This window comes from Aythya marila (assembly GCF_965140915.1).
Source record: "Aythya marila genome assembly, chromosome: 5".
Taxonomy (NCBI): domain Eukaryota; kingdom Metazoa; phylum Chordata; class Aves; order Anseriformes; family Anatidae; genus Aythya; species Aythya marila.
In genome coordinates this window covers 26315333-26337775 of record NC_139046.1, presented here as the reverse complement: position 1 = coordinate 26337775, position 22443 = coordinate 26315333, and the positions used below count along the sequence as shown (strand labels likewise).

Sequence of the window (22443 nt, the reverse complement as noted above, 5' to 3'; positions counted from 1 at the left end):
ACAAGGGTGAGCGTGAATATACACATGCAGACTTCCTAAGGGCCTGTGCTGGTTCAGACTGAGCCCATCACATAGCAGTATGACTGGGAGGCTGGAGGCAGCTCTTTTAAGTGTAGAAAAGTCTTGTCATTCTTCACCTCCCTCCCAGCTTTGTGCTCATCTTTTTTTTTTTCAATCGTGCCCATTTCTCTCCCATGGCCTCTCCTACCGGCCACTACTTCTTCAGCCACCTCCTCCTCTTCCTCTTCTTCCTCCTCCTGAGGGCAGGCTGAATGGCTTCTTGGTTGCATGTTTTAGAGGAACCATCCCAGTGAGTACCACTGTCTGTTGAAATTGTTTCAAAAAGGGCCTTGGCAGCACTGACTGAGGTGTATGGGGATGGCGGTGCTTACACAGGGTGTGGAGCTGTCTGTGCTATAGACTCAGATGTAGAATAAAAACCTGGGGTCCTTATTTCTCACGTCTCTGCCCCAGTCGCCACAGCACGTTTCCTTCTGCTTTCTCAAGCAGACACGAGCTTGCCCTCCTGCAGCACCTCACCACCAGATCAATGCAAATGCCATGACTTCAGCACTTGTACCCACTTTATAAGCACTGGACAGCTGCTGCAGTGCTTGCAACACTCTTGATGTCACCGTTGGGCTTAAGCCAATGGTCTATTTTATGATTAGAGATTTTGTTTTTCCCTGGAACAACTTCAAGGCTTTTTCATCACTAGCTCATGTTTATTCCTTGCACCAGTGAAGTGCAGGAGGTGGGGAAAAACGGGTGAGTGGAAGAGACAGAGCGGTTCGTGCCAGGGCCTGACGGCAGTGCCTGCTGAACCAGCCCTCAGCAATGCTCATCTTACAAAAACTCAGAAGCTTGCTGAGAACTTTTTTTCTGGATATGGGAAAAAAAACAAGATGAAGACTTCTAAGTGAGAAGCTTGGACTTATTTTCCCTTCCACAGCGTGCAGTGATCAGGCCTTCCCCCACCCCAGCCCTGTCAGTGGGCCTACGTGCCTCCTGAGGGGCAAAATGGAGCGTGTCCTAAACACAATAAACATTACTCTGTCTGGGTTAGTTTTTACATTTCTGTGTTTTATTTCTTGTTCTGTTTGAAATGACCTGTACCACAAGAATACAATTTATTTCACAGGTTTTTCTTTTTTTTTTTTTTTCTTCTTTTTTTTTTTTTTTTTTAGGAGCAGATAATAGTTAAGTAGATACTGTTTATGTCACTGACTGTCTATAACTCCCTGCATCATTCTCACAGCCTCTGTCTCCCCAGCTTCCCCATATAAGCCAGCCACAAGAACAAGAGTGGCCTTTGGCCATATGATTGATTATAGCTTGTGGATACAAAGTGGAAGCACTTTTTCTCAGCTCCAGTCGGCAATAAAAGCTCAACAAGTTACATTCTAGGGTCTTTCTCAGTGATTTTCCCCTCTAAGAGCTGCTTACATGTTCCTGGTGCAGCATGTTTTATTTTATACATTTGTTAATTGTTTTTTAAAAAAAAGATGACAGCTTACAAAGAGAAAAATAATGCCCCCTTAGCGTGAACAATACTGCAAGGTTCTGATCGTTGCAGGGGAGTTTCTTGTAGCTTCACAGTTTTGCTGCGAGGTGTAATGCCCAAGTTTCCCCAGAAACCTAATTCTGTGTGGTATTTTACCCTTTCTTTTAATTGATCCCCGTGAGATTCATTTTGCATTACAGGCCAGAGACCGCTGTTCCCAGAGAAGAATGTGCCCAAAAGAGAAGAGCTGGTCACTTGGGAAGAACTGCCTTTTGCAGAGGCTGACAGGTAGGTGGTTTCTGTTATCCGCGCATGCAAATCAGGGGCTCGAGCTGTTTTACCATCACAGTAGCTGTATGTCAGCTTCATGTTTATTCACCATCACTGATACACTTACCTCTTTCTTTTCTTTCAGTCACAGAGGCCGTTTGTGTCCCAAGGCACAGACTCTGGCACCTTTTGCCCCACGCAGAAGGACAGCTGTATGGAGCTGACTGTGACTCCCAAGTTACAAACGAATGGTATAAAAAGCACTGAGCAGAGCCCAATTCCTGGTTCATGGCTGAAGTACTACATCTCCAGATCTTTTTGTAAGAGGCTATGAGCATTCAAAGAACTAAGCAGTTGCTGAAGCCTCATTTCCTATTTCAGACTGCACTGAGAGAACTACACTAAGATGCCACCCCTCTCTGCAGGCCCAGCTCACCGTGTAGCTGGACATGCCCCTCAGTTGTGGCAGCGTGCTAGTACTAGTGATGTACAGACCAGAATAGCTGGGAAGGGAAGAGGCGCATGGGATTCCTGCACTTGTCTGAAGGGTCCAAGAGACCTGACCTGCTTCCCAATTAAAGATGGTACAAGACTTTTAAGGGTTAAATTTAGACATGTGTTTCTATCCCAGTTCCTGGGGAGGAGTTTGCATTCCTGGTGTAAAGAGATTAATAAATGTTAATTACTGCCTGCTTCAGGTCCCATCCTATTTCAGACGCAAACATTTCCGAGCCTATTACCTTCAAGCAATGGGGGATAACCAGATGGGCTCCAAGGTTATGCAGCTGTAATGGAGAAAGATGGTCCTGGAAAAAAAAATGCATTTGGTATCTGTGTATTGTTCTGCTAAGGCAGGAGCTGCCTCCATACCATAGCTCAACTCTAAACAGCCAGCAGTGGCTGTGGGCTACAAGCTGATGCAGCAGCTCTCCTTCATAGTCATGCCTGTAGGTTGTTCTCCCTTCTGTTCTGGAAAGCAGGCCCAAATCCAAATTCAATAAAGCTGGAAGAGCCTTTTGCAGCATCACAGAGTGGTTGAGGTCATCTGCTCCAAGCCCCCACTTGAACAGGGTGACTTAGAGCAGATTGCTGCGGACCATTTATTAAATGACCTTTCCAGCCAGGATCCCACAGAACAGGACTTGCTTCTTAGGAGCTTTTGAGCCCACTTTGGGACAGCTGCTTTTGCACAGCTGTGAAGCAAGTTCAAACACAAAGTACTGCGGCTGGCCTGAGTGGGACTCGGCTGGGAAGCAACAGTGGTCAAGTGAGTCCCACTTAGAGGGGATCGTGCAGCCCAGCAAATTTGTGAGTATTTGTGCCACAGCCAGAAAGGGTTGCCAGGTTGCAACACATGGCAAGCTGGCTCTAGTGATGGCTTGCATTTCAGTTTGGTCCCTCTCAGTCACAGATGGGTACAGGGATCATCAGCGCAACCAGAAGCTATAATTTTCTCCCCAGCTGCCTCTGGGAGGGAGATGAGGAAGAGAAGCACAAGTATCTGTTCAAAGCACAAGGCTACTGTGTAATTGCTGCTGCAAGCATGAAAACAGCCCCAGCTCCCATGTGCCTTCTGCCCCTTAGGTCTCTGTTGGTTTACTAATGTGCCTGAAGCAAGACTGAATTCCTTTATTGAGTACAAAATGGGTGAGAGCAGCTATGACTGTACAGTGCACGGAGAACTCAGAGGAGATGGAGCCAAACTGACTCACATACCAGGAGTGGGCTGGCTACACGAGCTGAGAGCTCAGTATCAGCAGCCTCAGTCTCTGAGCTAGCCTGACCTTCACACTGCAGCACCGAGAGCCTGCACAGTGACACGTTCTGCTCCAGTAGAAAACAAGCACCCACTGTCTCCCTGATCACACATCTTGACCGTCTGGAAGGGTTCCTGCTGGGGCTACAGCACCTGGGCTATCCAGGAAGGGACAGAAGCTTGATGGGAACAGAGGCAGTAGAGGTCATGGTGTCTCAAATGCAGATCAGAGACTTTTGCTCACCTCTCCTGCCATGCCACTGACCACAAAACAGACAATATGTTCAGGTTTCATCAGCTCAGGCTGGCTCAGATCTAAGTGACCAAGAAAACAACATCTCAGAGAACGCAAACAAGCTGCTTTTGTCAGTCACCCAAATTCCCTTCTGCCGACTGGGAATACAGCAGTTGTGGCTTAGACAGCAGATCTAAACCAAGGCTTGGATGCAGCAGGAACCTTGTTACATAAGAGGAGTAAATAAACATTCCCCCACTTCTTCTCCCACCACCTCGAGGTCAGGTATACAGCTTTTTCCATCAGCAAGAGAACCTCTTAACAGGTCCAGGGGCAATCTATGCTAGCTAGCTCTTTTGCTGCTGTTGAGGATAATAGGATGAGGCAGGGGAAGACAGTAGTTGGGATATTGGATTTGGGGGTTCCACACCACCCTCTAAGTTTATTTCCCTAGGCTGTCACAAAAAAAATAAAATAAAAGCAATCTCTTGGGCTCAGGAGCTGCCTCCACGAAAAAGCGGTTCCTTTGATTCCTAACTAGCATTTGGCAATAAGCCTTAGTCTGTGTGGAGGCAAGGATCTATCACTTTAACGAAGTCTAGGAAAGCCCTGGTTCGGGGTGTACTTATACTTGGGCGGTAACCATGCAGACAAAGCCTTGTGTTCTGTGCCACAAGGAACGAGTGGGGAATGGCACTCAGCTGAGCTGAAGAGGCAGGTTTGATACACTACAGGGTGAAAAGTGTGGAAGAATTGTAGTTAGCACCACATAGGAGAGGATGCAGAGATTATCAAGTCAACCCAGCACGAGAGCTTACATCGGGCTCTTTTCTTTCCTTGCCCTCTGGGAAAGGAGACTTGCGCTCTCTCAGGGACGCACATCCTGCCTCTTCAGGGTCCTGTGGGGATTGTGCATGGGAGGGACTAGCCAGGCGTAATGACACACTGTACAAGGTCGCAGAATATCTTACACAGTTAGGAGCATCTTTCCCGGTAAGAAGTGGGGCCTGTATGTACAAGTGTTAGCTGTCGCTAGAGGAGCCCGGGAGGCAGCCGTTGTGATCAGGAGAGGTCCAGTAGTGCCCCTCTCCAAAGGAGCACCCGCCCTATGGTTAGAACCAGAAAGGTGGCAAAATGAAGGACCCTGGCTGCTTCCCCTTCTATCTGACCCCTCGCAACACCAGCAGATCAAGTTTATATTGACTCTATTCTTCCTCTCTTCCTGCTTTAGTCCCCAGTCCCCCTCCAGCACTGGCGGAGGGAGCTGGGGAGCAGGCGGCCTGGACAGTGCTAAGAGCATCACCGCTCAGAGGGGCCGAGCCCCAGCGACCGCCTCAACAAGTGCAAGAGCATATTCTGGTATTTCCCACAGAGAAAACAAATGAAAAAAAGAGAAACAGGTGACTGATTAAAAGAGTTTCCCCCCTCCTGTACACGAGATTCTGCAGTCACGCCGACAGATAGACATTAAATAATTCTTCCATAATAAATGATTGGAGATAAAAGCCGGCGGTGGCTGCTGCTGCTGTTTGGATTGCTCCATTGTCTGCATCTTTGTTTCTAGTTTGTTCCCCGGCCACTGTCGGCTGGCGCTGGGGCTGTCAGACCTTTGCCTCTAGCATTTCTAGGAAGAGTTTATGCATGGGAACCTTGCCCTGCAGTTTGATGCTGTAGAAGTGCTGCACAGCTTTGGCGGCTGTCTGCCGCAGGAGGGGCAAGGTCAGGAGCAGCTTGCCTGCTCGCCGGGGCTCCTCATTGCGCTGACTCAGCTCGTAGTCCTGCAGGGCTTCGTGGAGAAGGTCCTGGAGTTTCTGCACTGCATCCATGTCCTCTATGTGCATGGAGTCTGGGGGGAGGGAGAAGAGAAAGCAAACAGCAACATCAGACATGAGGAGGGAAATGCGTTACAGTCCTTAAGCTAAAGATGCTTCCTTTATTTTATTGCTTTTCTGGTTTTGTTTTGTTTTGTAAATGAAAAAAAAAATCTTACTGGGGTAAAAACACCTTGCTGGCAGGTGCTGCTGCTCCAAAATTTGGCATGAGCCCCAGGAGCTGACCCTCACAGTGCAGGAACAGTGAGGCTGTTGCTGGGGTTGGTGACACCTTGTGCCCCATGTGCCCGCTTCGCTGGTACCCCAAGTCTGTGTGGGGGTCAGCCTGGGGCCTTTGCGACTCACACTTCCACTTGCCCTCCATGCTCCTGCCGGGGAGAGTCACCCTGCAAGGGGCAGCATCTGCTGTGCTGCCACTTGGGAGCAATCTCATTAAGAATAATTAACACTACTATAGTGCTTCATCTGTCTAAACTGCCTAATTGCCGTGCAGCTGCTCAGGGTGTCAGCAAGACAGAAAAGCCCCAGTAGGTCACAACCAGTGTGCACAGGGGTGTTGCTGGCCCCACCTTTGTGCATATGCCCCTGCTTTCAGAGACTGCCAGCAGCTGCTCGGAGAGCTTCCTGTTTCAGTCCATCACAGAAATCCGTGTGTCCTGCAAGGCCCCTTCCCCCAGGCTGCCAGTTAGATTCCTACAAGCTTGCAGAGTGTGCAAGGCTCCCTGGTGTCTCTCTGGGGCAAAGGTAGCTCGTAGTGACCCCATCCAGGGTCAAGCTGAGGTATGTGAGGTGACCACGGGCGAACACAGGCTGCTGAACTCATGGGTAAGTCCTGATGACAGAGAGCAGCACCACCGAGGGGAGAGGTTGTTCTGGAGAAGCAACCCAAAGACAGCATCACTGATGGCTTTGCTCTCTTTCATCTCACTGATACTGGCTTCTTCCTTACAACTCCAACAAGAGCAAGAGACACCGTTGCCTTGTCTTCATTGTTCAGAGACTTTTAATCAATATTGAACCTGTTGATAAAGATTGCTGCCACAGGGCAACGAATCCAGGAGCAGCAGCAAAGGGATGCTAGAATAAGCACGCGTGCACGCAGAACTGCACCCGTCTGCCTCTCTATCTGGGCTTTGCAGTGTAACAGGGGGCTGGCTCAGCCCACACGCATCCAACACAAATGCAAGGGCTTGGGTTCCTGGGTCTGACAGCAGTGAAGAGGAGGGAAGCTGGCTGAAATGCCCAAATCTCTCTAGAAATATATGTCACCTCTGTGGAGAGCTCAACACAAATTAGGGACTGTGAATTTAATAAAATACATGTACAGTTATATCATTTATGGTGCATGATTTATGAAGTATTACAACAGTTGAGAAAATATTCTGTCTAGCAAGAAAGCTGTTTAAGAAGCTGTTTAGAAGGACTCCACTAACTAGAGGATATTAAAGGGTTGAACTTCAAAGAAGCCTACTGAGGAAAAATCATTATCGCTACATTTGCTTTTTGTATTGAAGAGACCAGGCAACAAAGGCCAGAAAAGGGCTGGCAGGTCTTCACAGAGACCTGAGCTAGCCACAAAGGTTAATTTGGAGGAGTAGAGAGGGAGAAGCACATTGCCAAATCAGTCTGTCGACTTCCCCCAGATAGGCAGCACCTCTGGAGAACTCCCATGCACAATCAGGGGAAGCAAGTGTGCTTCCTTCCAGATGGCAGAGGTGATTTTGGAGACAGAAGCATTGAGAGCTGGAATTTGGAGAGAAACATGCTCCAGCCTTCTTATTTAATGTTTTTTTTCTGGCCAGGGGCACATGGGGGAGAAGTAATCATATCTTATCAGAGCTCACAGATCCAGTGGGTGCCAGAGGTACCAAGCAGTAAGCCATGCTTCAGCTCAAGGTGGGTGCTCTGCTTTTGAGTACTGATGCTGCTGTGCAGTAGACAATGCTTAAGTTGTGTTCTCATGCCACCTACCCTCTGTACAGTGAGACCTAATAGCCCTAAAAAGCTATGCATGTAGATGGAGAGAAATTGGGGAAATAAAGATCAAAGCCTGCCTTTCCTCTCTTTCCTGAAAGCAGCTCAAAATTGGCAGCTGACTGCAAAAAATAAAATAACATTGCAGGATTAATTTCCTTGCAATCCATCAATGAGCTGGTGTCAATGGCATTGATAAACTGTTAATTACAAAATCAATAGCTATGAATTTTTACAGCTGCCAGTGCACTGAGGTGCTCTGGAGGCTGCCTGGCCATGTCCCTGAGGATCAGCAGGCCTAGATGTGAGGCTATATGGCAGGAGCCCTTCTTTCCAGCACCGCTGGCATGGCACATAGGGCAGGTGGGAGGCTGGACAAGACCTGCTGCCTCCTCACCTAACACTCTTCTTGCAGCTTCTGGCAGAAGAAGCAAGAACCTACGAGGACCCATTAATGTAGAATTTGCTACACATCCCCTTGCTAGATCCAGACCTTGTTCACTCCATCTCAGCATTAAATGTACTGGCAAAGAAAAAAAAGGTGGGGGCAGGGGATAACGTTTCTCCCTGGCCATTCTAGGTTGTCCTTAACCGAACATGTGCTGTATGCTAACCTGGAGGGCTCTTCAAAACACAGGTTGATCAATTTGTATTCTTGTGGCAAGAGGACCTAGAAATGCTTAAAATGAGGCTGCTGTCTCTGAAGGGTAACAGGGTAAGTCTATAGCATGCTTACTGTGTCAAAAAATGGGTGATGATCACACTGTTGGAACATGCTTGTTGCTTTGGGCATTAAGAATTCATTTCTCAGCTCTCTGAAACACACTTAGTAAAGACAGTCTTTGCTTGGATTCTCTCACCCACCAGGTGAGCCCTGGTGGCATTTCACTGAGGATTTAGAGATCAGCCACAGCTCTGGCAGGGCGGCTCCTTCAAAGCAATGCCTGCCCTGTTGTTGGTTTCTCCTCTAGTGAGGAGTGAGTGAGCTGCCCCTTCTGGTTCCATTTTCTTTAATTACTAGAAACAAAGGGTCAACGTACAACGAAGAGAGGAAAGTCCCGAGAAGCTGGATTACATGAGCAATTACACCCAGCAGGGATAGGGGAAATTCAGGAATTTACCTAGATGGAAGGCAAGCAGCAGAAGGCAGGTCTAGGCAGCACAGGTGCTAATCTAAGAGTTCAGCTTTAAACCCTGCCTCTGACCCAGGGGAGTTATGGACTAGCCCCAAGGTAGTCTGCATTCTTAATGGTTTAGGAGTCAGCTGTTTGCATGCAAGCAAATACATGCAGGCTCTGCAAGTTTATTCCATGTCAAAAATACATTAAGAATAATAACATATTAAAAGAATGCAAGGTTGAATGTGAAGGTTATATTATAAAAATACAGCTTGCGCTATCTAGCTTCCTTGTGTGTGTGTCGAAAGGCTCTAGCTGCACGAAAAACAAGATCTCATGTTTTACTTTCAGCAGCAATATGATAACAAAGCAGGATTGTTGTGGCTTATGCTCCTACAGAACCGCACGTCTACCTGCACCAGAACAAACCGGTGAAGTCAGAGTGGCTCTTCCCATCCAGCTGAAGACATGCAGTGGTCTGTGCCTCCTGACCCTTACCTCGGTTTCTTTATTCCACCAAGCTGGAAGCAGAACCCTGAAGCAGCTGTTGTTTTTTGCTCTGTCATTGCTCAGTGTTCCTCCACTCCTGATACAGACCATCCCATAAGCCTTACACTGGGCTTAGTCCTGACAGCAAAGTAAGCAACACCAGCAGAGTGCTTCCGTTGCACTGTGAAGAGCTTGGTGGCATCAAGGCTGGGGTCCTACAACAGCTCTGCTCATAGCATGAGCCAGATAAGTGTCCCAGTATGGCTCGTCTGTCACCCTGTAACTGCACTGAGGAGCCCTTCTCCTTGTTCAGTCCTTGTGACCTTCCTGGTAGACAGGAGGCAGTTTTTTTTTTTTTTAACAAGAGCTGATTACATAGCCAAAAGCCACCGTCCCACAATCGAGAGAGGCCAGCCTTGGCCATCTGCCCATCCTGGTTCAGTGGCAAAGTGAAGGCAGCAATTAGAGGTAAAAAAAAAAAAAAAAAAAAAAAGCAATATATGAGAAATTGAAAAAGGGAACTAGATAGCAATTTATATGAATCAGAAGTTATGAAGTGTAGAAAATCGATAAGGGAAGTGAAGGACATTGGAAGAAAATCCAGGGCTGAAAGGGCTAAGGACTCCTCAATAAAGAAGAGTTTTATAAATATTTAAGAAAAACAATCATTTGTAGGGGTGCTCTTTTCTGATGGAGATGATTAATCTATTAACAGAATGGGGAGACAGAAGTCCTCGGTGAGTATTTCTGTCCTGAGTTTAGAAAAAAGAAGTGTTATGTACCTGTCTTACATGAAATGAAGATCATCGAATCATAGAATAATGACAATGAAGACTCCTTAGTCTGTTGTTTATGCAAGAAGATATTAGACATCTGTTAGGTACAAACTTCACAGAAATCAGCAGACCTTGCTTTAAGAGATCTAAAATTGCTGGTGAAGGCTCATCTAGAGCAGATTAATGATGAACAAGTCTTGTTATTTTTGAGAAATTCAAAATGTCTGGAGAAGTTCTAATGATGCATATACTTTCCTGGGTCCTGTTCGATAACTGCCATGGTAGCCTGGTGTGAACCAGAGCAAATAAAGGAAAAAGAAATGTGATGTTCAATTAAGACTTAAAAGATGGTATTACAACTACTGCCAGTCAACAGAATACTTTGGAATAAAGGTCTTGTCAAACAAACCTGATTTCATTCTCTGATGAGATTACAAGTTTGGTTGATAAAGTTAACTGTATAGATATAATAGACTTAGGCTTTTATAAGGCACTTGGCTTAGCACCACAGGACATTCTCATTAAAAAATTAGCACTGTGCAATACCAATAAAGCACACTTTCAATTGATTAGTGAACTGGCTAGATGACAGATTTCAAAGTAGCTATCAGTGGTGAATCATCCCTGAAGGAGGAGTTTTCTAGTAGAAATCCACAGGGATCAGTAAAAAAAACAGATGCTACCCAACATTTTTATCAATGATCTGTAAGTGATTTCTTTCTTTCCTTTTTTTTTTTTTTCTTTCAAATTTCTGCTAAGATGTGTGGAAGACAAGGAGGAACAGAAGGCTGTAAAATAGGCAGGATAGGGCAGCCTCACAGAGTGTTCTGGACACTTGACGTAACACATCTATAGGCAAGAAATGCAGCTATGGGACAGGAACTGTATCATGTCAAGCTGTAAGGTCTAAAGGACCTGGGATCACAGGAGGCAGCTCAGAAAAGATCAGTATGTGGAGGGTGAACTCAGGCAAAATCACATTAGGAATATGGTACCTTTTTTTTTTTTTTTTTTTTTTTAATTGAGGGAACAATTTATTTCTAGAGTCAGCTATCATGAAAGGTTTCAATTACCCACTTTATCTTTCTGGAAGATGGCTTTAGCTGAGCACAGAAACTGGACTCAGTGCTGACCTGCAAGGGTGAATTCTGTTGAAAGTTCGGCGAGATGTGAGACAGTGAGACTCCGGGGATGTAGAGGGAGCCCTCGTCACACGGTAGCTTCAGCCAGCTTCCCTTTGGAAGGGACTCCTGAGCAAATATGTGTCTGGCTGTTGTGCAACAGCAGCACAGCACGCAGCACCTCTTGTGTCTCCCACAGGCACAGGCTTCCAGCCTGCTGGCCTGAGAGCCGTGACCTTCCCCACACTAACATGGAGGTACTGGGCTGAAGGCCCTGGCCTTTCTCATCCTTTTCCCGAGAAGAAATAGCACAGTCACAGCAGACTTCTGCCAGCACATCTTATTCTCTGTCATCCAGATGGAAGGGACCCGGGGGGTGGGTGGGATTGAGTGTTTGTTGTCACTGAACATTTCCAGGACCAGACCAGGCAGTCCCAACCCAACAGGGTTCTTTTTTGGGGGGGTGGGGTGGTGGGATTTAAAACTGGGACCAGGGTGTCCCTGTTTGTTGTAACTGACCAACACTACTCAGCTGAATGCATGCTTGGCCTAAATTCCCTTATCTGAGCTCACGGCACACGGCCTTTCTCTTAGGGCCAGAAGCCAGCAGCCTGCCCAACCCTGGCTGGTCCCACTTCCTAATACAGGGACAGATTGCAACTGGGGCTGTAGTGGCAGCAAGCCGTACTTCTCCCTCCTTTTCAGCTTGGAGCCTCCATCTCTCTCCTGTCTGTGGACAGAGGAACTTTGGGGATGCTGTATGACATGGGCAGAGCACAGTCTCGGGCACTGGGCCCTAGATTGCTCACAGGCCAGATAACAGCATGGGCTTTAACTCCCTGATTGTGAGGCTGCCTGAGCCAGGGCTGTACCTGAATTGGCGAGGGCCAGAGCTTTGAGCGTGACAAACTCCTCCTTTTCCACCTTGAGCTTCTTGTAGCGGCGCACCAGTTGTAGGATGGCCAGGTAGAGCTCCAGCAGACCCGTCAGACGAGAGTGTTCTTCGTCCATGATGTAGTCCTCAGCATAGACAAGCTTGTCCTCGTACGGCAGGGAGCGGTACACAATGCCCAGGATGAGGATTTCCATCCAGGCGCTCTGCAGTAGGCTCATCTGGTCCCCAAGGGAGAGATTGGAGAACCCTGAGAGGGCAAAAGACAGCCAGGGTCACAGGGGTGTACAGCAAAGCCTCTAGGAGCCTGGACTCCTTAATTTCCTTGGGATTCATCCCAAGAACTCTCCCCCACTGACCTGCCACTCTCAAAACAAGGCTTACTGAAGCAACCTCTGTCTGTCTGGCAATCAGCACATGCAGAATATGGCAACCCAAGGCTAATGATAACCTCTTTTTAGTGATTTCTACTTCTCCTAATACAGCAGCTGTTTCATACCACGTTTTCCTGCTCACTGTTCCTCCACAGTTTTGTACTGCAGCCTATTTAGTCTCCCCAGCTGAACCAAAGAGCAGAGCAGAGCTCCAGAGAGCAGAAAAGAGGTATCTGATGGGATAGGAGGAAATGACACGGGCCTGAATTTCAAGCACAGCATAATCTCATTCAGCCAACATGAGAAAAGGTCCCACCACAACAGAGCACTGAAGAGTCAAAAGCTGAATATATCTGTGAACAGAATCCTCTTCCACTTGTCACCACTCCCTGAGCTCCATCAGCTTTCTGCCCCTCACAGCCAACAATCCTACGCAGCATAAAAAGACCTTTGTGGTGCTATTCAAGTACCTAAAACGCTGCCAGAAACTGTAGCAATGGAACAAGCAGCCAGCAGTGAAGCAAGGCAACCTCCCCAGATACAGAAAGAGCAATCACAGTCTGGACGTAGACAGTGACAGCCCCGGAGCCCTGCTGGCAGTGCTGAGAAAGTGGAGAAGCTGGAACAGAGAAGTCCTGTCTGTCCTGAGGGGAAAGGGGTAACAACAACAACAAAAAAAAGTGCACAGGAAGGAAAGCTATATCTGTTCTGTCCTCTGCACCAGGCATGTGAGAAGGCCAGATCACGAAAGACCCTAGGAGGCAGGCACTGTACACAGCCATCACAAACAGAGATGCGTTGGTCCCCTCTAGGCAGCTCCTGTCCACTGCTGACAGGCAGGAGCTGTGCTTTTTGGCAGCTCCTTGTGTCTAAAGGTTCCTAAGGCTGTGGGAGAACAGGACACCCCCAGCTGTGCTCCACTCACCTCCCCTGCCAGTTTTAACCCCAATGCTTATTAAACCTCGGGGCTCACTCTCTTCGAGAGGCCTGGCAGCTCATTAGCTGCTGTCCCCAGGAGCCTCCCAGCCCTGCTCACTGCATGCTAGGCCCAGCAGGACGCGTCTGTCCCACAGCCCTCCCTGCTCACAGTCCTTGGCCCCACATCGGGGCCTAGGTAGCCAGCCACCATGATGATCATTTGATTTCTCTTGTTATCAAGTTGGCAATTAACAAAAGAGCTGATGATTGCTATATTGACTGGCTGTGGGTTCTCTTTTTCTATCTGCACTATCTCAGCCGGGGAAGGGAAGGCAGAAGGGTGGGTTAGTGGTATTTATTTATCACTGCGCCATGTTTTGTGTTTGTGTTGCCAGGGGAAGCAAAGGGTGATAATGGCCTGGCAGCCCTTGGACATCCAATTTCCCTTATCAGGCCACTGAATAGAAAAGAGGCCCCAGGCCACATTAATTAACAGATACCAATCAGCTGTCACGTGTTGTGTGTGCAAGGTCTGAGGGGAGCAGTGGGTGGGAGGGAAGAATCAATAAACCACTGGGGAGGAGAGCCAGAGGGAACAGCTAAAGAGGAGTCCAGGCTACTCGGGAGAAGAGCTGTATATCCAGCTCCATGGCTGTGAGACTGATCCTGGTGCAGCACAGCCCTTGTTCCACATAGCCCTGCACCTGGTGAGGATGTGAGTGCTGCAGCAGTGCTGACCTCCTCCTTCACCTCAGCCTCCTACAGGCAGTGCTGTGCTTTTGTGCTGCTCCTGAATGCAGCTCTCCTGACCGAGTCCAGGAGCAGGCTGATGCAGCTCTCAGGTTTGGGATCCTGTATCCTCACATCTCCTTGCTGCACAGGGATCTGATGGAATCGGCCCTGACACAGAGAAAGCTGTGCACGGGCACTGTCACAGTCTGGCACCTGGAATCTGTACCCTGCAAGCAGCCAAAAGCAGTCCTCTGGGCACCTATCTCCTAGTGCTGACCACGGAGAACAGCCCAGCATCGAGGCTGCTGCCTTAAGTCCAGTTTCTGGGTCAGTCACGTGGCCGTTCTGCACCGTCATTACCCATCTGGGTTACAAGGGGGGTTATGCCATCTCCTCAGCACAGCCTGCCAACAAAATTTGTAAAAGATTGTGAAACAGTGAGGTAGTGCAGGGAGAGGATCCAGAACAGACATGACTCACGCATTTCTGCTAGAGAATAAAAAGTGGAAAATTTTTACTTAACCCAAGCAGTAGCCTGTACACCCAGCATCTCTGTGAATCATTCTTTCCCAGATGTAGTTATGGCAGACAGGGAATTGCACAGCAGAGACCGTGCTTTACCTGTGCCAAGGAGGACAGAAGAGCCAGCTGCAATTGCCCTGCCCACCTGGCAAAGCCCCCTGCCAGAAGCAGTCTCAGGTGGCCAGCGACTCCAGCATCAGCAGGTGGGCATGAAGGAGGGAGTGTTGCAGTGACAGCCCTGGATTTGAAACACGTGGCAGAATTGGGACCCTCCTCTTCCAGTGTTTTCACAAGTAGAATGCAAGTGCTGGAGGACTGTGCTGTACCATATTGCACTCTGCACAAACAAGGGAAGATCAGGTAACGTGGGGTCTCCCAGGGTATAAAACTTGGGATCTGGAATGATAAATGCTAATTTCACCTGGCCAAAATCACAGGCTTGCTATCATAGGTTTGTCACACTGGAGAACCTCCAGCTGTGAAATTCAAGTGCCTTGCCATCATCTTACAGCTTTCAGAAATTGCTAACAATCCAGCTCTTTTGCGTTCCTGAGCTATTTGATGGCATAGCATCCAGAACTTGCCTTTAATCTGTTTCTTGCTTTTTATTCTTGCTGCAGGTCTTATCCTGAAAGATGCTGAATACTCCACAGGCATCAGAAGAAGCCCGAGAAAGTATTTCAGGACACAGAGCCTCCGTCTCCAGCACAGAGCTGCGTGAATGTTTCCCTCCTTCCCAGGTGCAGGTTGAGCAAAGCTGCTTTATTTGCAGCAGCTGATGTGACATTCATTCTTTTTTTTTTTTCTTTTTTTTTTCCTTTTTTTTTTTTTTTTTCAGTGGTTTGGCAATGGGAGCTCCCAGAATTACAAAAAAAAAAAAAAAAAGTCACATAATTTGTGGCAAGTGGAGTTCATAATCTGTTAATTTATTATCATTTCTGTCATCCTGGAGGGCCATTAGCAGAGGTAATAAAGGGAGATGTAATTATAGGATCTGAGGCCACTCCAGACACAGCTGCTGTCACTCCACTTGCCATATTTCATTCTGTGCTAGTACTACCATCTTCCTAGTGAGAACAGCACAACAGCTACCCTGGGAGAGCCTTCATCATCACCCCTCGAGAGGAGTCTTGTCTTCCTGCATCAAGGCATGCAGAGAAGGTAGATGTTGTTCAAAGACAATTAGCACAGGGGAAGGGGAAGTAGCGGGGAGGGAGCCTCCTACAGAAGGGTACAACTCTGTACTGGCTAAGTGTGGCTTTTGAGCTAATAGCTAGTATGGCTATTGAGCTAATACCACTTGCTGAACACCATTAAATCATGCTTCCTTGTTATCATAGGAGAGTGACTTACTTAAGCTTCACTGATTTTATTTGCTAACACTTGAGGCAGAAGTTTGTGCCAACATCTGGGATCCTGAAGGGTTGGCGTGACTTTAACATCACGCAGTGCTTTACTAATTCCAGTGTGAGCACAAGGCAGGGATATATGATTTTTGTTCCTTTCTCAGTGCTCTCTGTGTCCAACACACAGGAAGCAGTGTCTTTTTTCTCAAAATCTTTGAAAGGCAGAAATACAGGGCATGCATAATCTAGACACCTGGCAGCCTCCTGGCCCTGCCCTGCTCTGCCCCCTTGCTGCCTAACTCAGTAAGTTTCGTACTTGTTTCAGAACTATAGGGTACTTTATTCCATTTTTATGAACTGTCTTTTATTATATTTGATTCTTGGTACTGCTCCCTTGTGTAACAGCCCCTGAGCTCTCTCCTGTATACACAGTTGTGTTATGATACTGCTCCTGGTCTGAGCTATGCCAGGCTGATGGCTGTTATCATGTTGCAGGGGCTTTGATAGGAAAGGAAAATACAGAGAGAAAACTGAGATGATGACAGGTGTGTTCTGCCTTTCAGAAAGGAGAAGTCCTTTTCAAAGTGCAGGAGTCCTCACTACTATACTCCCATTCTGGGAAAATGATTATGGCAAACTCTATAGGAGCTTGGAGCTGAACATCCCACACTTATCCCACAGCTGCAAGCAAGGGAGCTACAGCAGGGCACCCTGTACAAACAGAAATGGCCAAGGTTAGAGGAACAGACAGCAACACCTTACTGGATGGCCATAGTGGATGACTGAACTGCATTAAAACCACTCCTGTTAACACCCCAAGTACTGGGTTAGTAGAGCAATCCGGGCTGAGTTCCCTAATCGCCACTGTAACCCCACTTGTGATGACTCAGCCCCAGATGGATTCCAGCACTAGTGATGGGTGTAATCCCTGCAGATTTCATGTAAGAAGGGCACCACTGATATTAACCTCTAGTCAGAAACACTGCCCTCAGAAAGTTTCTTCAGACTTTATAGTCCTGCTATGGACTTATTCCATATAGCCCAGAATACCACTGACCTTTTAGTCACAGGAGAAATACTCACACTGAGAAAGAAGGAGCAGCCATCAAAGAGAAAAAGAGGGGTGACAAAAAGAAGTAGAATACATAGGAGAACTGAACTGTCTGCTCACTCATGCTAAGATGCCTCACCAACAAGAGCTTAAAGCCAAGAAGCAAAGTCTGAATCCATCTCCCCAGAACCTCCTTGAGGCTCATGTCTGCTCCTTGTGCCTGGGCCCAGCCTATCTGCAGGTGTGAGACGCTGGTGCTATGTCACTCAATTGCACAGGCACACTCAATTGGACACAGACAGTGAGCCTTCAGAGGCCAGTCACATTGCCAATAAGTTGTCCTCATTATTTTTCAGCACAGAAGCCTGGAGATTCATTGACAATAGTGAGTATGTCCTCCAACCCAATGGGATGTGTTCTGTGATGAATCCAGTATGAAGAAAGCTTTCCTGAGTCTGGGGGCAAGAATGCCCACTACAGACAAGGTGGGTACCTGCCTTGTCATTAGCACTGAAGTCTGGTCACTATTGTAACATTTATTCATCTATAGGCACAACACACCTAGCACTTATTAACGCAGTTCAAAACCTCTAGAGTCCAGCATTGCAAGGGCTATTCCCCAAGTGCTTTCTCTGTGCCACTCAATACCAGGTATCACCAAGAACTTTACTATAGCCTCTCAAAGCCTACTGCATAATCCCAGGGCGCACACACACACAATCATCAAATTATGCACCAGGGGCTATAGTGGAGTTTGTTTCCCATGAAAGCCCACCACAAGCAGTTTTCTGTGACAGTAGTTTCCATCCATCACTATACATAAAAATCCTACTTGCAGACAAACTGATAAGCACAGTGATAAATAATAGCTCCCTTTGCTGTTCATGCTTAGGCCTTGTAATTTCCCCTGTTTACCTGGGATGTGCTTTGCCCAGCCAATGATCACCACCAGTTCCCTGTCTGCCAGGTCACAGAGGGTTGTCAGGGCTTTGATGTCACTCTCCGGCATGGTTGGATCAGGCATGGCATAAATCTTCTCTGGCTCTGCCACCAGCAAGTGGGAGACGATCTTAGTCACTGCACATTTCAAAGGAGAAGTTGTTGTTGTATCTCTCATGACATAAGGTGTCATAACAGCCCTTTCTACAAGGGCCTTCCTGGGAGAACACAGCTAGAACATAGGCTGCAGGACCTCTGAAATGGTTCTGGTCACAACAAGAGGACACTACGCTGCAGCTCTACAGGCTGGAGTGATTTGCCTATGTCAAACCAGCTCTGTAGAGGGCTGACAAAAGGAGCAAGCTACTCTAAGGCTGTCAGCCGCTCTCTCAGGTAGGTCCAACAAGGCTGGGAGGAGACACAAATTGCAAAAAGTAATGGGAGGACTTGGAAAAGCTTAGAGAATTGTTGGAGAGTTATTGGTGATTGGAAGAGAGAAATCAGCACAGGACCAGTTTTGCCAATGCCAGAAAAGTACAGAAAAAAAAACACTACATGAATTTTATAATCTCCTACGAAAGTTCAGTGATTTAATCCTAGGTACAATATGTATAGCACCTGGGTTACACCTTAGATGTATCTCATCTGCCTATGCACTATGATCATAAGAAAAAATTCCTAGTTCTGGTGACCAATATGGGAACCAGAAGTGACAACTGCTCCGTTGCACGTTTTGGGAGACCAATGAAAAGGAATGTAGTGGCTGTCAGATGACCACAATTCAAGACCGATACATACGTGGCTTTTTAGCTGGAGGAGGGATCTGTAAGCTCAGGTAAGTGCTACTCTCAGAATCCAGTCTCCTCTTGTACTTCTGGCGGCCTCCTCGGACTCGATCCAGACGAACACCTGCAGATAAAAGACGATAAATTCTCATGATTCCTTATTGCCACAGGAAATCTTGACATTCAGATGTAAAAAATCTCCTAAGATGTCCCCCACAGTCCAGAGATTGTCTCTCTTCCAAACACTTGAGATCCTAACCGAACCCAGAGATCCCAATAATACCACATAAACTGCCTCCAGCTCTAACAATACTGCTGTAAGCTTTACTTTTATTCAAAACATTAAGGAAGACAAAAATTAACCCATTCGAACTCTTGAATCACCATCAATCAAACAGACAAATGAAAAGCCTCAGAATTCAATGCCCTCTGGATGATCTTGCTTTTAAAAGAAAGACTTTAAATGTCAATCAAACCTGCTGTTATAAAAATAAGCTTTTAGATTGTTCTTAAAAATGAGAAGTTAAATGTTCTGTGACCTCTCACTATTTATATTTGAAAAAAGTGATCTATAGCAAATAGATTATGAACTATGAATTCAACAAAAAATGTTTCAGGTTTCATCAAGTAAGGAACTGTAATAAAAGTAGAACCAAATAAATAGAAACAACCTCTACTATAATAAAGCAATGATAAAACTGAGGCAGGGAGACACTGAAGAATTTGTTAGAGTTCTTTCAAAATCCAGTGAATCACACTGAAAATAGCACACTGAAAACAGCTCCCAGTGACTGTCCTCATACAAAAAAAACCAACAAAACAATAGCAGCATCAATAACCAATTGAACAGGAACAGCAGTTGAATTGCTGTTATCTTGTACTGTATCAGGACAAGATACAATATTAAAAAACAAATAGTGAAAAAAGTCATAGACATTTGTCCATTTGTCGGTTATTTCTGGCCAGTCATATTGCTTCTGGTAATCAGCTCCTGTGAAACTGGGGTAACTCAGTCTTGCTGGGAGAAACAGCCATCGTCAAAAAATCCTTCAAGGTAAAAGTAGGTGCAGACAAATAGAATATTTTTTTGAATCTACTCTATACAAGTACTTTCTTAGAAACACAAGTTTATCTAGTCTAATCACAGGAACCAATTATGAGATACACTTACTAATCACACTGAGACATTAATATTTTGCAATCAATTTACTGCATAAACACAAACAACTAAAAGCAAACACTCCAAATCTGTTTTGAAATGATGCTTTTTGAACAACCTGTACCTCTGAAAAACCTGAAGCTGGCTGACAACTATTTGACCTTAGAAAGAGGCACATCTGTCGTTTACATGGTGTGTCTCCAGCCAATGCCACGTTTGCTTACTATAGCATGGAAAAGAGAAAGCTTTTACTGTTGTGCTCACACCAGCCCACTGGCACCACACGAAACCATTACTTGCCCAAGACCTAGATCCTGACACTTTGCAACTGGAGCACCCAAAGCAGCTTGATGGACAAACAGCACCAACATCAGCAAGAACGACCAACACCAACTATGCCATCAGTGCCATTACAGCGTGCCAGCAGGAATCCCTGCAGAGCAGGTCTGGAGCTCTCCAAAGCAAAGGAACTGCTGCTCTGGGAGGATGGAAGACATTAGGTGGATAGAAAGATATGAAGCAGAATAGGAGAATTTGGATCAAACCTCTCCTTCCCCTTCCTGTTTTCTATTTCTGAGACTGTATGGAGAATTCACTGATGTCCATGAGCAGAAGTACCACCTTTCCTCCTTTACACAGCAGTTTTTCTGCAAATGTTGCCTACTGCTTCTTTTATCACCATTCTCTACAGCAAGTAGTCTGTGGGCTAAATTTCTTCTTAGGAGCTCTAGTATGTTCCAGAGAGTGATTTCAGGCAGACAGGGAATCCCAAACCTGAGATCATCTAGGGGGATCCCCAAGGAACAGCATTAGTAGAGTCCTGGGTGAAGCAGGGTACTTACACTTCTGCCCATGATTTCTTTCCCACTATAATCATTCCCTGGTTTCATAAGAAAGGAGACCTCAATGCCACACTGGGCTGAAGGAGTGACACCTACCTATAGCCAGGAAGGAAGGAGAAACACACATTTCAGGAAATGACACAAAATTGAGTACCCAGGTGTGAAAATTTGGAGGATCGGGAATAAAACTGTTCAAAGGTTATGGAGGAATGCAGAAAAGGTTGCAGGATCCTGAATCAGAGCTTCCCAGGACCCTCATAGAAGAAGAGACACTGGAAGGTCCATTCCCTCATGCCACTGGGCAGGATGTCACTGCAACAGGGAACCATCCTTCTCAGCCCAGGAGAAACCAGCACACAGCCCTCCAGGACGCTTTTGCTGTGCAGTCTGATAAATAGTGCAGAGGGTGGGGTGAAAATGGGGGAAAGAGCTTTCTTTTCCTTCTCCCAAGGAGAAGTGTGCCATCTCCGGTGCTTGGCAGAGGGACGGCTGCACAGGTTGCAGCAGTATTAGGGACCCTCAATCAGATTATAAGGACACAAAGGACTTAAGTGCATTAAAAAAAGATAAGAGAGACGCAGGGAGATTTACCCTCCATCCCTCCTTCCCTCGCCGAGCAGATAGAGGTCTGTTTGCCCAAGGACTTCAGCTTGTTAATTTTGAACAAGGCTTTGTCCTCCTCTTGTTCCCCATCCTGTGCGACACTCCTTGAGGCAAACGCTTTCAATCAGCATTTGCTGAGCCACTGCTGTACCCTGCCATCATCAGCTCCAGCCGCAGAGCCAGTGAGCGGGCTGACCCCTACGTAGCACATCCCAGTGCCCGCTGCTGAGTGCAATAGCAAATAAAAGCATTTCAACCTGAGTCCCTGACTGCAACAGTCCAGAGGTGAGCAGCAAGGCCAAAGCCCTTCCCTAGAGATCTGACAGTCTACTGGGTCATGTTCAGATGGCAGGAAAGGGCACAGCCAAAAAGCAGGGTCTGATACTGAGCTGTGGTATTCAGGTGGCTCATTAATGCCGGCTGCTCTATGATTTGCTCAGCGGTTGATTTAAGACGGGGAGGGCTGGTTATAATGCAGCTCTGAAAGGGGACACACTACGGGATGTTAAAACAGAGTGGGGAGGCACAGCGGGTAGCTCAGAGAAGCAGTGTGAGGGGAAACATCGAGTGAAGAAACAGAGTGGGAGATAAACTGAGATACGAATGGAAGCGAGGGGGGGAGAAGGGAGATGAAAGGCAGGGGTGGAGCAAGGCTGGGTGGTACATACACTGTAATCCCAGGTGCAGATCTCACACCAAACATGCAGCCACCTGTGCCTTAACTGGAAGGTACAGCATGCGGCCGGTCCATACTGAAGACTAAGAACGGGTTTGGTGCCACAGCCTGACAAGACGACGGCAAGAGAAAGCAGTTGCCCTACAGCTCCTGCACAAACCCATTTCTCACGTGGATCACAGCTGTCCAGCCCCCAGGAGAGAAGACACTCATCCTACAAAACTCACCACAACAGACACTGCTGGACCACCCTTCTTGACACCATCAGCGAGGAGGGGCAGCTAGAACAGTGGAAACAGGAGCGCTCACATACATGATGTGAGGTGATACAGTACAGGGCTAGGTTTGGGAAGTACCACCCCATTATAACCTAACTTTCTGGCAGCTGCTTCTTCAGAAATGAAGGCTATCTGTGCTGGAAACATCCCCTCTTCTCCCATTCCCGTGATGCAAGGAACCTCCTTACCTTTGGGGGGAACAGCCCTGCCACCCCATGTGAGTGAGGTGTGGAGCTGGTCCCTGTGTCCAC

The 22443-nt window shown here is 47.0% G+C and overlaps 1 protein-coding gene across 7 annotated transcripts in view; it reads right to left on the bottom strand.

The window, feature by feature from the left end:
* Positions 1-1062: 1062 nt before the first annotated feature.
* Positions 1063-22443, bottom strand: part of ESRRB (estrogen related receptor beta) — a 128766-nt gene continuing 107385 nt past the window's right edge. For 6 of the 7 annotated variants that reach the window (XM_082760674.1, XM_082760671.1, XM_082760672.1 and 3 more), the window contains 4 exons: positions 18648-18758; positions 17826-17987; positions 11948-12217; positions 1063-5611 (listed from right to left, as the gene is read on the bottom strand). In XM_082760674.1, coding sequence (XP_082616800.1) covers positions 5367-5611; positions 11948-12217; positions 17826-17987; positions 18648-18758 — 788 coding nt within the window. In that variant the 3' untranslated portion in view covers positions 1063-5366. The remainder of the gene's footprint in view (positions 5612-11947; positions 12218-17825; positions 17988-18647; positions 18759-22443) is intronic. The other variant, XM_082760675.1, reaches the window with a different exon arrangement.